Source organism: Cydia fagiglandana, chromosome 3 (genome assembly GCF_963556715.1).
Source record: "Cydia fagiglandana chromosome 3, ilCydFagi1.1, whole genome shotgun sequence".
NCBI classification, from domain to species: domain Eukaryota; kingdom Metazoa; phylum Arthropoda; class Insecta; order Lepidoptera; family Tortricidae; genus Cydia; species Cydia fagiglandana.
Window position 1 is genome coordinate 8,473,145 of NC_085934.1, and position 17,092 is coordinate 8,490,236.

Consider the following 17,092-nt stretch of genomic DNA (forward strand, 5'->3'; position numbering starts at 1 on the left):
ATGCGAGATATTTAAACCTGTATTTGGTGTGTTGACATATGTACGTTCATAATTCGGTTCAAGGATTGTTCGAGAGTGCCGACTCTTAAAACGTAGTGATTATATGCTCTTTGGATGTTGTATAATATGTTCTAAGGCCTAAACCACCTTCCATATTTTCGAATGACCGCCGGTCCGGACCAAAGGATGGTCCGGTACGCCTGTCTGTTAGTACTTCATTGATCGCTGTCAGACAGTGTAGTTGTGTTGCCAACGTTAAAAAACTTATGTCAATGCGCCTGCTGTCAAATCAAAGTTGTCAAAAGCACGTTTGTTGCATTTCACATTTATTGTTTTGAGAATCCGAAGTCAATTTATTTCAAAGCGTGTCTATTATAATTATAATGCGTTTCACAATAAAGCAGGCTGGATGTGGTGCTGAACGGGTTGGTACCGTAACAGGATTCACCAAGTCACCTAGTACGATAATTGAAACCCCTACAGCTGCACTTCTTACTCAGGTTTTGTTCTCATGTTAACTGAATGATTACTGGGTTTTATTTTATATAATTTACATCAGACAGTGAACAATATTTCGTACTATCATTTTCAGGGAGGGAGTGTAGTTCATTTGACGGCAGACGTCTTAGCTCGGGTATTTACTAACCCCCAACTCCTCTGGGTTCCCTTAAACAGTACGAGTCATTTAGAAGCTGGAGTCAAAGCCCAGGGCGAGGGAATAGCCAAGTTTGCAGGAGTCGCTGACCATATAACCTGCACGACATTGCAAAATCTGAATGATGCTACACCATTGGGACACTTTGAGTTAGACAAGGTGCCATTGTGGACAAAAAGGGGCAAACAAATGATTTGTGCTGACAGGTAACTGGTGTTTTTGATTAAAACTTAAATATATCAAAAACGTGAAATGGTGGGTTACATTAAATGATTGAACAATATAATTACACTTCTGCATTCCTAAGTACTTGTTTTCGAATCAATTTTCTTCCTTGTATCCTCATGGCTGAGGGATGTGACAATGTGAAGACTCTTCACCAGTGCACTGTCGCTCTGTCTTGGGCCCAGTATATGCAAGCCTGCAATCTGGCATTTATTCAGACATTATTCTCAATAAATTACTTGTGAATCAATTTTAGCAGTATACAAGTCGAATTGAGTTTTAAACTCTTATAGATTTTAATCTATGTTACATCATAATGTGTCAACATTTATGTTAGTTTATAAATGCAGAATTTGCAGGGACATACAAGCAGTGCCGGATTTACCACTAGGCTGAGTAGGCTGAAGCCTAGGGCGGCAGATTTTAGGGGGCGGCAAATTTGGGTCAAAAAAATATTGTACGTGCCGTTCAGATAGGGACCAGAATTTATTTGTAAAATTTAAATAACAAGCATTATTTGTCGATTTTGCCGCCCTCTGTCATGTCAAGACCCTTTATATTGAGACAGACAGATGGCCAGTCGCACAACAAAGTGATCCTATATGGGTTCCGTTTTTTCCTTTTGAAGTACGGAACCCTAAAAATGTAGGTACCTACTATTTTCTCTAAAAAATTTCGCGCTCGCTACACTCGCGTTTTCATTTAAGTACCTACATATTATTTGTGACCCATCTGACCACATTGTAACTTTGGGATGGTCGTCGATTCTTATGTCCTGATAGTACCTATAATGCTGGGTTCCATATTTTCCTTTTGAAGTACGGAACGCTAAAAATGTACCTACCTACTATATTCTCGAAAAAAAATCGCGCTCGCTACGCTCGCGTTTTCATTTAAGTACCTACATATTATTTGTGACCCATCTGACCATATTGTAACGTTGGGATGGTCGTCGATTCTTGTGTCCTGGTAGTATAATGCTGGGTTCCATATTTTCCTTTTGAAGTACGGAACCCTAAAAATGTACCTACCTACTATATTCTCGAAAAAAATTCGCGCTCGCTACGCTCGCGTTTTCATTTAACTAACTACATTTTTTGTGACCTATCTGACCACCATCTGACTACATTGTGAGTTTGGGATCATCGTCGATTCTTGTGTATTCGTGGTATTGAATCTCACTAAATTGTTCCGATCCCATGCCGAAACTCAGGATGGATAGAGAGCTTTCGATATCAGATACAAGCTTTTCATGACTTTCCAGCACCACAGAATGAGGGATATTAGCACGGCCTGTGTAATACGTATCCCTACTACAGTCATCTGCAATCTGCATAGCAATGATTATCATTGATATGCAGCATTAATAGCACAGAACCTAGTGAAACGCCAGCGGTAATGTTCACACTATCGCAGCAGCTTCCGTCTACTATACGGCTCATTATGCGTCTACCGGACAAAAAGCTAGCGATCCATTTGTATAGCATAGTCCCTCGAGCAGACTCGATGCCACCCGACCGAACTCCTTAGCTATATCCAGCCAGACTGCCAATGTTTAGGCATTGGTAATGCCTCACCTTGTTTTTCAATGGCAAAAAACCCAGCCGTACCCACCATAACACCAGATCAGGCAAATATAACGAGGTCGCGTCGTCATTGAGTGACAAAAACGGCACATATATATCCGTATCTAAAATGTGACATTAGTGACGTCACCTTATATGCATTTTAATATGGCTGTGGTGTGTTGTACTAAAAAATTAAATGCCTCTGATAGGAAAGTAATTTAAAAAACCTATAAGCGAGGCGGATAGGGGCGGCGAAATCGGCATAGCCTACGGGCGGCAAATGTCTAAATCCGGCACTGCATACAAGGTTATAAATATAATGATGTGGGGTTTACAGAGTTAATTTCCATCAATCAATATGTTTATGCAAATTATTTTCAGATACATGGACTTTATGGAGCTGTTCAAACCCGATATCATTTTGGCAGTTGCAGATGGACGCACATCACATTGTGAAGGCTTCAAGAGGGTCCTGAAGGCTGTCAACAGAAGTAACAACATGCTTGATGTATGTGTCAAGCGATATAATTCTTCCAAGCAACTGCAAGGAGGTTCATTGATAGGTAATTAGATTTTAACAATATACAGAGAACAAATAATCAAGTCAGTTTTTAGAAAACTTGATTATATATTAATGTTTAATATAATTTTTTTTTTTAAAGTTCTAAAATGCCGATGACAGGGTCGAGTGGAGAAAACGAGGGGAGGCCTTTGCCCAGCAGTGGGACACCAAAGTAGGCTAGAGAAAAGAAAAAACCGGGCAAGTGCGAGTCGGACTCGCGCACGAAGGGTTCCGTACCATAATGCAAAAAAAAAACAAAAAAAAACCGGTCACCCACCCAAGTACTGACCACTCCCGACGTTGCTTAACTTTGGTCAAAAATCACGTTTGTTGTATGGGAGCCCCATTTAAATCTTTATTTTATTCTGTTTTCAGTATTTGTTGTTATAGCGGCAACAGAAATACATCATCTGTGAAAATCTCAACTGTCTAGCTATCACGGTTCGTGAGATACAGCCTGGTGACAGACGGACGGACGGACGGACGGACGGACGGACGGATGGACGGACGGACAGCAAAGTCTTAGTAATAGGGTCCCGTTTTACCCTTTGGGTACGGAACCCTAAAAATGATTTTAAAAGATTCATAATGACATAATGCAGTAAAAACAGTTGTTAAAACATGGCAAGGACACCTGTTATAGCCTGCAAACAATAAAAATGCCTATAGAATGCCATGACTATTTTATACTGAACCAAATTACCTGTCAGGCTATTACCATATGTGTCTAGTCGAGCCATTTTGGCAATCATAGTCGAAGAGCTATAAATAACATTGCATCTGATTCTAAGTTTATTCTTTTAGTAAAACCATAACAAACTACAGAACATTAATAATGTATAATGGTTTTTCTTAGGTGTTATAGTAGCTGCCGGTCATGAAAAGAAATGCACAGAAAGCATTCAACACATTTTAGAGCACAGGCAAAGTTTGTCAGGAGTAGCCCTGCAGGGAATATTGGATGGCACTGAAGATTACACACATGTGCCAGATGACACTGTGATATCTATTTTTAAGAGAGTCAATGTAAGTATGTCATCATAGCATAATCAAACAAGTACATGAGATTTTAGAAGGTTCATAGAAAAAGTTGTTCAGTATGACCTACCTAATGGCTAACGGTCCAAAAATGACCCTGTAGATATTATTTTATCCTCCGATTCTGCCTGTATCTAGTCTGCGGCCTTAAAGGTGCCAACAGATTGAATATTTTTTTAAATATGACATTAACATTTTCAGGAATCCTTGCCTAAAGAAATGGTTCGCATTTTGGAAGGATTTTGGAACCCCGCTGCAATAATGGCTGCGATTGGCAATGGCTATGATGTCTTTGATGGATCTTACCCAGTGAAGTTGACCAATGAAGGATTTGCCTTGACGTTAAACTTCGATGTTGACAAAAGCCACGATGAATTGTGTATATTAGATTTAAATGATAGCAAGTAAGTTGAAATATTTTGTTTGAAAATAACCTATTTCACTACAAAAAGGGAACAGTGCCAGAACAGTTCTTCCATGCTAATTAAGAGCCCATTAACGTGCACACTAGCGCTTCTGCTAAATCATCGTGATTATTTAAATTTAACGATAGGTATTTAAAAAAGCGGGCCGGCCGCTACGTACTGTGTTTTGTATTTAAGTACCTTTTGAATACATCAAACTACTATTTATGTTGGTGGATTCGTCGATCTATGAACTCAAAAACAAAAACAGCCTTTTTAACTTTGGACGCATAGATTGACGAATCTAGCAACATAAAAACTAGTTTGATGTATTCAAAAGGTACTTAAATACACAATACAGTCAGCAGCAGAAGTCGCTATACACTCCAGGTGCTCAAAGAGAGGTAAACGTTTAAACTGTCAAAAAGTTGTTGACTGTCATGGTAGTATTTACTTGTGAGCGCTCAACGTGTCACAAATATGTTAACAGTCGCTATTCATTAATTTCTACACTTACAACAAGTCATTGATACCTTAGCTGTCAAAAAACCAATGGTATCTAAGCGGTCAACGTGTCAAATATATCTGAACAATATGGAAAAATAGACTTTAAAGCATACAAGTATGGTCGAATATTGAGTGAAAGATAGCCATGCTAATTTCAGGTAAAGCGTTTTGACAATCATCGAAAGCAGTACAGTCTTGTCATCACATACATCTATCTCACGTTTTGCCCTTCAACCATTTGACAGGAGCCTCTCGGTCAACTTACTGCAAACTATTTCTTTTAACAGAATCGTCAAGACGAATGACACATAGCAAACGCTAACTGAAGCCGAATTTAGAGCCAATTGTCAAGGCACGTTGTGGTCTCGGTAACAGGCGTTTGCTTTTCAAAGCAGAGGCCGCGGGTTCAAATCTCAGTCGCACCTAGAGATTACAGCTTTTTATTATTTCTTTGGGTTTCATTTCTATTATTAATTTGTGTCTTCTGGTTTTATGTTAATTTCGCATTAGTTTATATAATTTTTGAAGATATGTCACATGTAGCGTATGTACGACTTTCTATCAGGACTTTGTAGGTTTGAACCTGCAGTAAGCGTTACTTAGATTACTCCTGTGCGGAATGCCATTTGATATTTACTGCTAGGTTGGGTATGTTTAACACCTTTACTGCCTGTGCTCCTCACGTGGGCCACGGCTAGCCTCTATTACAAAGCCATAAAGTTTACATGTCAGATTGGGACAGTGAACGTGTTACGTTTCAATTCAATTATTTTCTCCTTCGTTCTTTGATCGATTCGGGGCATCGTATTTTAGTACTATACAGGTTGGCCCATTTAGATCGGTCAGTAAGGGAAAATGTAAAACTATAAGACATACACCGATCTTTTCTTAGGAACCATGTCATCGATTTTAGTAACAAGAAAAACTGCATTCATACATTAAAAAAAAATGTATGTAAAATGTATTGAAAATAAAAACCGGGCAAGTGCGAGTCGGACTCACGCACGAAGGGTTCCGTACCATAATGCAAAAAAGGCAAAAAAAAAAACGGTCACCCATCCAAGTACTGACCCCGCCCGACATTGCTTAGCTTCGGTCAAAAATCACGTTCGTTGTATGGGAGCCCCACTTAAATCTTTTTTTATTCTGTTTTTAGTATTTTTGTTATAGCGGCAACAGAAATACATCATCTGTGAAAAGTTCAACTGTCTGGCTATCACGGTTCGTGAGATACAGCCTGGTGACAGACGGACGGACGGTCGGATGAACATTTGTATCATAATAGGGTCCCGTTTTACCCTTTGGGTACCTACGGAACCCTAAAAATGCTGGTCTCTTCGAAAACTTACTAAATTAAATTAAAGGACATGAAAACAATGCATTTTATTGATTTCAGACATCATGTTTCATAGTAACATTTATTGCTTAAGACCTACACAATCGATATCTAAATAGAAATAGTCTTAGTTTTATTTTTCAAAACGTTCGGGGTTCGATTCCCGAGCTGAGTAGGTACACATTTTTTTTAAAATGTATGAATGCAGTTTTTCGTGTTACTAAAATCGATGACATGATTCCTAAGAAGAGATCGGTGTATATCTTATAGTATCAGATTTTCCCATACTGGCCGATCTAAATAGGCCACCCTGTATAGTATATTTTAGTACAATAAGCGGGCTAAATAAATATATAAACATAGGTATATAATAATGCTCTACGGTTTGGAAGAACAGCCGCATGCCGCATATGACAGTTAAAATAAAACACTGATCGTTCTCGTAGAACCTACTTATTTATTGTCTAAGTTTGACACTTAACGATAAAATACTTCTTTAAGAAAGGAGGTGTCAATTCATAGTGCTACAGTATTTATTTTAAAGTTAAACAGATAAAAATAAATGTTGATTCTTAGTTACCATTGAAATAACAACTGCTTAGCAACTGGTGGCACCCTGGCTGCTGACGTACGTGATTGGCAGTGCGTGTAGGTATTAATGACAGCAGCTTGCATTTGAGTGCTTAGTTACCACTGACTTTTTAAGCGTTATTGTCATTGTGGTTAAATAAAGGTGTATGTGTTAAAGAAAAACTCAGAAGTTAAGGTATATGTGACGAACTGAAAGCCTACGTGAAAATGACAACTTAGATGTCCTTATTTTTGTGACGATTGAAGTGTATATGTTTTCTTGGACACCTTGCCCGCTCAGGTATATCTGCTGGTGACTGTACACTATCGTTAAATTTAAATAATCACGATTATTTAGCAGTGGCGTTAGTGTGCACGTTGCTGGGCTCTTAAGCATGAGCTTGCAACTATTTTAGGTACTATGAATGACTGAAGCTGCAATTTTAATTATTTATTTCAATGACAACTATTTTATTATAAACATATGTCAACAGCTCTGTCTGGGTGTCTATTTATCATCTTTTAATCTTTAGTATGCCGGAAAGCGGATCCACGGTAGTAGAGCTCCAATGAATAATTAATTGGAATTCAATAATTACTGTACGGATCCGCGTTCCGAGAGGTGAAAGGTTAAAAATTTGCTTTGGCACCGACTTCAAACATATCAGTTGGTCTCCAAACAGAAATGTTAAAGTTTTTGAAGTTAGTTTACTATTTTATTGAAATTTTTATTACATTTACAGATATAAAGAAGATTTCAGTCCCCTTTTAAAGGGTTGCGAGTGCTTGGCCTGCAAGAAATATACACGGGCATATATTCAACATCTTCGAAATACACGGGAGATGCTGGCGTCTGTACTGCTCAGCATGTAAGTTACATGACAAGTATTGGATTAAATTTAGCTTAGGTTTTATCCAATCGCGCTAGTCTCTCACGAGGAATATTTCTACTTTGTTTTAATTAGTATTGAATGAGAGGGATGAACATAACACCTACTGCGAACCACTTCTTTCGTTCATTCGTCTATTTGCGTGTGATAGAAAAGGCACATAATGAATTATCGATTTTCGCAGTTGGCCCTCAGAAGTCAAAATTGTCTTACATGATTTGTTGGCTATAGTGTTGTTAAGGAATCGAGGTCCTGAAGCATATATCTTTATCGCTTTTAAATAGCTGCAGTATTGCGGTTGTATTTTCAGTTCTTTTATTTTACCGATTGGAACTACTAAAACTAACGCCATCTAGTTTCAATACTCTGTACTAAGATAGGTAGGTAGCATTGGGAGACAAACACTGACCAAGTGTTTCTAACGAGGTTAAATAGATGTCGTTACTATTAACGCTTCAATACAGCTTGGAACAAAAATATTTTTATAATTTGTAGCCTTTGAATGCAAGTAGACTAAACAATAATTTAAAGCTATTGGTAGTTATATCCTATCCTTCATGTAGAGAAATTATGTATACATAATAATAATATTATAATAGCATTCAATAACAAAGACCGCCTGTGCCAAAAGATATAAATATTGCCTCTATAGTAGCTTGTAGCCTTATTAAATGGCGTTGTTTGTAAGCCAACCAAACCCCATATATTTTCAAAATATCTTACCTCTTCATATATGTTTATTTTAAATTATATGTCTTGCCTTTTCAGTCACAATCTCCATCACTACGACCAGATGTTCCACCACGCCCGTCGACATATTGCTGCAAGCACGTTTGACACATTCCGACATCACATCACAAAACAGTACGAACTGTATAAAGACTCGCAAGTAAACAACACTGACGATATGTGACGTTATCTATGAAAAGGGACCTTATTGTCGATGGCGCTTACGCCATTATTAACGATGCTCCGATATAAATTCAAAGCCGCGCTACGCTGTGTGGCATAAGCGCCATCGACAATAAGGTCCCTTTTCATAGCTAATGCCCCATATAACAGTTACAAAAGACAGTGAAATTAGTGAAAACGTGGAGCCGGCGACTGTGAAAAAAATTCGGGTAACTGATGAAGTTTCTATTAGTGTAGCCAATGGTAATGCTTGATAGTATTTGTGTGTATTGCGTAAAAGTAATATTACAAACTTGAAATGTTATGTACATATTTATGGGGTAAGCCCATTGTGGGACTTAATTATCTCTTGAATTGACAGCCTTTTGACTACATATTTGGTTATTCCCAGTAGCTACCTACCATCGCCATATCTTTATTTTTTCAATGCATTTATTTGGCGTACTGTTAAAATAAAGTTGAAACATTTAAATCATTTAATAGAAATGTTATCGCTAGTGGACTCTGATCGATGGCATTAACACAAATTATACCTTTTTTGCTAGACCTTGGGTAGGGTAGGTAGCTACGGGAAATTAGATGTAGCTGTTTGTGATATGACATGTATTAATAAAGATCGACCAAATCAAAATCAACGAGGCCCTTAAATTCGGATCACGATGTCCTACCGATGTGTAGGTAGCTTTTTTGTAGTATAGTCTCGTACTATGTAGTAATTAATGTATTCTTAAGGTCGCTTCAATACAAACTATAATAATTACCTTGGTTTAAAAAACCAAATGTACCAATCAGCAGGTAATTCGTGCGCCAAAAAAACTTTTCGCAAATAAGTATGTTACCTGCCAAGGTTGCAATAAAATACTTGATTAAGTAACAGTATAGTGATAAAACGTGCGCGTGAAGCATAATAATTAATAAGTAGAAAACAACGATACTACTTATAAAATGTGGCATTTGCAGTGATTGTATTTATAAACCTTACATGATACGAATGTAATAAAAAGATGCAGGCCAGTGTACCTAATTAATAGGATTAAGTAATTCCTTATTTTCATTGATTAACGTTCATTGTTAACAATCTGATGCGGACATGTCCCGCTGGGGCTTCTAATCACGTGTCGACGTGTTGCATCCAAAGATCTAAATTGAATAATATAAGCTTAAAACCAGCATATTTTGTTTTTATTTGCAATCCACAATTCCACAGTCTAAGCATTAGCGATATAGTTCTTTTGTTTCATGTGGTGTAGTATAGGGAGACAGTTATTGAGTTAGTAATAAAAAGTCTTAGTAGGCAAAACGTGTCATGGTCGCCATGAGGTGACGTGAGGGGTAGAGGGGTTTTAAATTAAACACAGGCGGGTCCGTTCACTAACTCAATAAACTGTCTCCCTATACTACACCACTTTCACGAATACTAGGTTTGCTCAAAATTAGTCTTCATTTTCAAAATTAAAGTGAAGAACGTACAAGTACCCTATTTTAACACCAGGGAAGAGGGGCGGATAAATGAAAATGAATGATTAACACATTTTACATATATTTTACTGACAATATTTACACAATAATTTGAGTGACCACACTTATTGAGCTATGCGTATTGTATGAAATGTGCAAGTATCATGTAATTGAATTACATTAATATAATTACATTTTTATAGGATTTGGCAGGATTTTGCTTGACAAAGTCACGTTCCAAATTTTAGGCAAACGTTACTAATAAAAAATACATAATTTTATTAGGTAAGATAACATGATGGTAATTTACATAATTGTATATAATCATATTAGTTAGGATGGTAAACACAACCTTTACATAAAATTTTAAAATATTAAACTGTACTAATCCATAACAATTTATATTTAAAATAAATACCAGGCAACTAACATGCTCCTAATAGGAATCAATTTACTATAGGAATAATTTATTAGTAGACAAATATAAACACAATTCATATATTGTCAGTAGTAAAATTCACTAGTTGGCACATTAAATACATGCGTAGATCGAAACAGATTCCCCTTTACAGTCAAATTTTCATAAATAAATACTTATCTCGAGACATTATGAAGTGAAATTACATTATTATACATTAATATGTAAGCCTCCAACCACCTCCTACCACCTTCCAGTCCTTCAATTAATATGCTTTAGATAAAAAATAATGTTACAATACAATGCTTGCAATAATAGAGTAGGTACGTGTTCAGCGATCGTGTTATTTATTGCAAATTTTACATTTTGGCACAAAAGTTATGATAGTCTTTAATTTATTTCAATAGGTACCTACTTAAAAAAAAAAACTTATGATTATATTTGTGCATGATCACAATAACGCAAATCTTTGCATATTTTATTCTTCAACAACAAAAACAGTTTTTTTGTTTTGTTGTTGTTGTTTTGAATTCGTTACACATGTGCCTAGGTACTTTATGTACCTACTGCATGCATACATATTCAATTATTATTGTAAATTCACTAAATAAGTACATCTCGCTATATAAAAATGAGCTTCATTTTATTTGATTAAGAAATCAACCAATCTCTTGAGTTCGTTATACAAAAGCAATTAAAACACTTAACTAAAAGTTGAATATAAAAATTGTATAGTTAATATAAATAATTACTATGCACCAGGCATCTGCTGATAAAGCAATTTTATCTAATCTCTACGCTATTCACAGTCTAATAAAAAATAGTAGCAGACGTGTCCCTTTTACTGCACATTGTGATACTCGACCACAAGTTTTGTAGCGCGGTTAAGTTTCTCGGCCTTCTGACCCGATATCGTATGAAATGACAAACTCATAATTTTGAGATCCATAAAGGTGCGAGGCGTGACAGCTAAATGAACTTGGTTCCGATCATCGCCACACTTTCACTGCACTAACGCTAACTATTTTAGAGTTTTCTGCAAAACTGTCAGCTTAAACCCATTCACTGGTTCACTATTTTTAAGTATCACATTGTCCGTCTTTTTCTTTTCGCATTCAACGACAATATAACGTATTTACTGCCAGCTCGAGCACTATACAAACTCATTTGTACCGGGCGTGTTGAGAGGTTCTTGAGCCTGAAAAGAAAAAAAAAACAAATAAGTAAACGATAATCAACAAGCTTTTGATTTTGTCAAATGTACTTATGCTTTTCTAAACAGCCAACTTGTACACGCAAAAGAAATGAAGTGGCACTATTATAATTATTAACCTTTGTGTATTTATCAACGTCACAACTGTCACAAGCGAATTGCTACATATTCCTCTCGGCAATAGATTTCTTTTTCGCGATTTTCATGGTGACAGTTTGCTTAGTGATGTTGACAAATACAAAGTTTGTGTTCTACAGTCAACTTACCAATAATTAATAGCCCTCGAATGTTTTAGCATGTAAAACAAAAGTTTCGGCAGTAAAATATTATCAGATAATTAAAGCAGGCGGAATAAAAATATACTGGCAATCTCAAAGGGACTATTTACAGCATTAATATCTACCTATAATTTAATACCAAAAATTTGGCAGCTATGATTTAATACTGATGCGGTAAAAATGTTGGCACAATCAATTGCCCTTACTCTTAATACCTAAACGAAAAATATCTTGTTTTACAAATTCCTTAAAACATGTCCTAGTAAACGTAACTAAGTACATCGAGTTTAAAATGTCTTAGGCAGACCTTATACCTAACTAATATTAACACTATGCATTATCTTGTTATTTACAACACTATTTCTTTTGGCCAAGTCGAGTTGGGGTCATATCATATCATTGTTAAGTATATTTAAGAAATCGAATTGATGTTTTCAAAAATAAAATTCTTTAATTATTAAAATCTTGAAATGTTAGTTCTAAATTAGGGTCAGTGACCTAAAACACCCACTTATATTAATTGGCTCCTAAGGAGGGCAGTGCGGAGTTTGCGCGACTTATCTTAGGCTGTTCTGTATGTTAAGCGTACACTCCATAGCAGTTAGCGCTCTCACCTCCTCTCCCACGGTGCTGGGGTACAGCTTGCTGCCGGGCGCGTACCCATTTTTCTCGAGCGCGAATTGGTCCTCGGTGGTCTTGCGGTACACGGGGTTGTCAAAGTTCATAGACGTGACGTTGCGGTGCACGTAGTGCCGGTACATCACCACTGCAATCTGGAAAACAATTCAATTAACATTAATTTCTTGTCCACTTTAGACGAAAGTTCGAGAATCCAATTGAATGGTTTGTTTGACGAAGGTTAACTGTTAACTGCACTCGTCGTCTTTATAAACCAATTGTATCTAATGATGCGGTTCGTTGTGATGTAATCGAAAAATATCAACTTCAATTAATTCATTGAGAAACCAATTCCGCTAATTACGTTATACGAATTATCGAGAAAACTATCTAACCAACATCCGTTTAAAGTAGATGACGCCGTCTAAAGATTCCGCTGTTTACTTTCGTCTACAATTAGTAAGAATTCGATTCATTAGCGCAATCGAAAATCAATCAATATATTATCTACAATCAAGAGCCTTGATGTATCCAGTTATTTTCCTTAAGATTAATATCGAGTCACTATCTAGATATCTTCCCTTATCTTTTTGCAATATATTGTCCGATATATTTGCAATGATAGTTTTAAAAACACGCCCATTTCAGTTTTGGCCATGAACAATCCCATTACTACGAAGTGAACAATCGCAAGTCGAACGATAGAAGGGCTTCCGGAAAGCAATCTAAATCCCATAACAAACCGACCTCATTTCTCGGCAATACAACACTAATGGTGTCACACGACACCTAAATATGCTAGGTACGCGTGCATTCAGGCGAATATGTAACATGATCATTGTAAAAGTAACAGTTGGTTATACTAAACTATTAGAAAATTCGGAGGGATTAGATCTTTAATTATCTTTATCTTTAATTGCAAATAAGATCGTTCAAAGTCGGCGAAGACACAAACAGATCAGACTACCTGGTCTACACAAATAATTAGTCATGCCAAATTTCCTCAAATCAGATACTTAATGATTCATTCTTCATAAAAAAGCGAACGTCAGCCATGAGCCCGTTCTTCCGCCATCGTACCATAATAGCTATCTGCGGCATTTCACAATTCACAGTCAATACATGCCTCTTTAAACCGGTTAAACTTTATATCGCTTTTTTGTCTCAAAAGTTTTCCAACGGCCTTGTTAATTTGTTTTGTAGGTCCAGTGGAAAAGGAGGAAGAACGTGAAGTTTATTTAATCACAGTATTAATTTCTGTATTTTACTATACATTTGCAACATGGTCGTGGATTTCTTATCAACGTTTAATAGTTACGTTATCTGGTAAACTGGGTTTACTTTCACATTTAACGACTGATTCGCACGACAACCATTCAGAACGTGAGAAAAGTATGAATATGAAGACAATGGAGTTCTTGGAATCGCGAGAATCGTTATTTACTAGGCTTTACTTACCCCCTTATTCATAAACGTTTACTAAAGTTGACAAGCCGATAATAATCGTTTGTCCCTTTCTATCATACCAATACGTCGGAAAGGGACAAACGATTATTATCGGCTTCTCAACTTTAGTAAACGTTTATGAATAAGGGGGTTAATCTTTAGTTATGTAAGAGAACTCTCAGTTTTTTAGTTTAGATTGTAGACGAATTAAGTATAGGTAGGTACTTACTTAATCTACAGTGAAACTTAAGTTTTAAAATTATTTGCACCAGACCAGCTAATAATACTCGTAATCAGTTGGATCCGTTTCTGCAAAAAACACCTAATCGCCAATATCATTACCGGCGCCGATTGAAAAGAAAACCGTATAAGGATAATGTTTTTTTTTCTGGCAGTAATTACTGCGAGAACTTATTATATTGTTGAAAACTTACCAATGCTGCTAATATGATGACTCCTGAGATTACAGCAACAACTATTCCGGCGATGACGCCTGCGTCGCGGCCGTTGTTTGAGATTCCTGGGTCAGATTTTGGTATTTCTGGCACATCTGGAATTACATAAAAACCGATCGTTAGGAAAATATCTCATTTTTGCGAGTCCCTTGATATCTCCCATGAATGGTATATTTATAGTTAGTTTTTTTAGCATTATAAATAAGGTAAACAATCTTGATGTGACTATTAATTAAAAAACACATTTTTAAAATAAGTTACGGCAAATATGTAACAATTATGAATCTAATACGATCATTTATATTCTTCTGCTTTCATAAGTAATAGTTATTGATTTTTAAAAAGCGTTTTTCTATTAAAAGACCTGACAAGATCGCTTACCTTCTTTCAAGTTCTTTCTAATGCTAAAAGAAACGAACTATAGGTACTTATAGAAAATTATTGAAGTTATGTCTCAAATTGGTAAACATTTGGATAATAAGATTACAAAGATAAACACGTACTGGAATTGGAAATATCAAAGGAATGTAATGTAAGTATTTCACACTGTAATTCTTCGGCAGGTACGTTTAGTTTTGAATGTTTAAGGAAAAACTACTTGTTTTCTGGCATTGTTCTAATGCCGAAAAAACTGCTTTTACTGACATTGTCACCTAATAAACTTACACTTAGTCGCAGTTAAGAGACATGATGATATCTTTTGTTTTAAAAAATCACAGATGTCTTAATTTTATATTTCAAACACAGTGTAATGTACGCATCACCCATTCTAATTTTGAGATTATTAACACACGGCTTTTGAAACTAAACATACCTGCTTTTGTGGTCTAAATAACCACCACCAGAGAATAAGCGTTAATCACAAACATGAAAAGATCGAAAATTAAGTAAGGACAAGCGGATGTGTTTGTTTAATTTGCTTGCTTGCACGAAATTCTAACTGCTTATGTCAATAAAACGTAGGAAGTTTTGCTAAATTTTAGTCATCAGCGTCACTAACAAGTTCAATGTCAACCGATCAGGTATTTGACCCAAAATAAACAAACGCCGTCAGCTCACGAATTATACATAGAAAAGTTTTGTATTCAACTATTCACCAATAATACAAAACTTAACTTAATAATTGTAATTAATTCGGATATGGTGATACTGATATCTTTATAGCTATGCACCTATATTTAAACTCAAAATCAATACACACATTTTTTTAAACACAAGTGATGCGTGGGTTTTTCACACCGGTTTAAACTAGACTAATCTATTTAGGATCCTTTTGCTGTTGTCAATGAAACGTGCCAACTGTTACTCAAATATACTAACCTAGTTTAAATGTATGGTAACTTCTGCACACGGTATTATTGTTACAAAGGGGATTTAAAAAAAAAACAAAAGAGGACAGGAAGGACAGGTATTGTCGTCGAGTTGTGGATGTAATGCCAATAATGCACAACAAAACCCTGTACAATGAATGGAATTACTGTGGCCTATTTTATAAAGCTACAAGTTACAATTTACAAGCGGAAGTCTTGTTCTAATACATAGGGTTAGAAAGAGACTTCCGCTTGTAAATTGTAATTTGTAGCTTTATAAAATAGGCCACTGCTGGTAATGATCCCACTATTTGATAAATCATTGTTACATCCTTTCATGAATGTCGTTGTTTCATTTAAAATAATTTGAAACTACCCAGTAAAGTTTTATACGTTTTTTGCGTGTGCAATCATTGTTAGTTAGATACCTAATGGTTTTTAGTTTTAGCATTATGTAATCCGTGTAAATATGCAACATGCACCCAGTTCAAGTAATCTGTGTGTCTTCCCAGCTAGAAAAACCCCGTTATATTATGATTATATGTAAAATAATATTATACATTACCCAATGCGTTAAAATTTTTCACAGCCTCTGGTAAAAAATTGAGACTAAGTCCGTCGTAATTGTAATGTAATTCTTTGGTTGGTTCGTCGGTGGTGTCCGGTATTCTCGACAGAGCGATGTCTCTCAAGAAGAGGTCTAGGTAAGGTTGATTCTTCTCTTCCAACTGTTCTTTATCGGTCTCCCAATACACCTTCATTGGCTCGCCGTCTGCGTCGACAGATGGTAAACTCGGTTCCTCTGGAGGTTCAGTAGTGTCCTCGCTTTTGGCGTAGTCACGAACTAGCTTCAAGAGAAGGCCTGGTAGCCCTTCTCTTTTTGAATTCACCATATGTGTTAACAGACCTCTTTAACGCACATTCAAAGCTGTTCATCAGCTTGGAAACTAGACGTTTGGCATTCCCTGTAAATTTAGGAATCCTATGTTGAAGACACACAGATATCTTTTAAACATTCACAGTGAACCGTGTTAGTGAATAGCGATGAATGTTAGTATGATGGTTCCTGCGCCCTAATTTAAATGTAATTTTATCTTATCGAAAGCGATGGCAATGATTAAACCCATTCAGGAACGTAATCCGCGACAGAAATTGTGGCATTCAATCCAATAAGTCATAAAAAAATGCAAGAGAAAATCCGATTGCACAGACACATTTAACTGCAGGTA

At 36.2% G+C, this 17,092-nt stretch overlaps 2 protein-coding genes across 2 annotated transcripts in view; one reads left to right on the top strand and one right to left on the bottom strand.

The window, feature by feature from the left end:
• Positions 1 to 283: 283 nt before the first annotated feature.
• On the top strand, positions 284 to 9,856 carry LOC134679986 (queuine tRNA-ribosyltransferase accessory subunit 2). The gene is made up of 8 exons (XM_063538953.1): positions 284 to 500; positions 593 to 861; positions 2,830 to 3,011; positions 3,867 to 4,036; positions 4,250 to 4,452; positions 7,609 to 7,734; positions 8,524 to 8,669; positions 8,818 to 9,856. The coding sequence occupies exons 1-7, from the start codon at positions 384 to 386 to the stop codon at positions 8,666 to 8,668; spliced, it is 1,212 nt and encodes a 403-aa protein (XP_063395023.1). The 5' UTR covers positions 284 to 383; the 3' UTR covers position 8,669; positions 8,818 to 9,856.
• Positions 9,857 to 10,190: 334 nt separating this feature from the next.
• LOC134679994 (very low-density lipoprotein receptor) overlaps positions 10,191 to 17,092 on the bottom strand; it is a 226,233-nt gene continuing 219,331 nt past the window's right edge. Inside the window, exons 15-17 of the mRNA XM_063538964.1 lie at positions 14,533 to 14,648; positions 12,649 to 12,807; positions 10,191 to 11,741 (exon numbers count right to left, since the gene is read on the bottom strand). Coding sequence (XP_063395034.1) covers positions 11,697 to 11,741; positions 12,649 to 12,807; positions 14,533 to 14,648 — 320 coding nt within the window. The 3' untranslated portion in view covers positions 10,191 to 11,696. The remainder of the gene's footprint in view (positions 11,742 to 12,648; positions 12,808 to 14,532; positions 14,649 to 17,092) is intronic.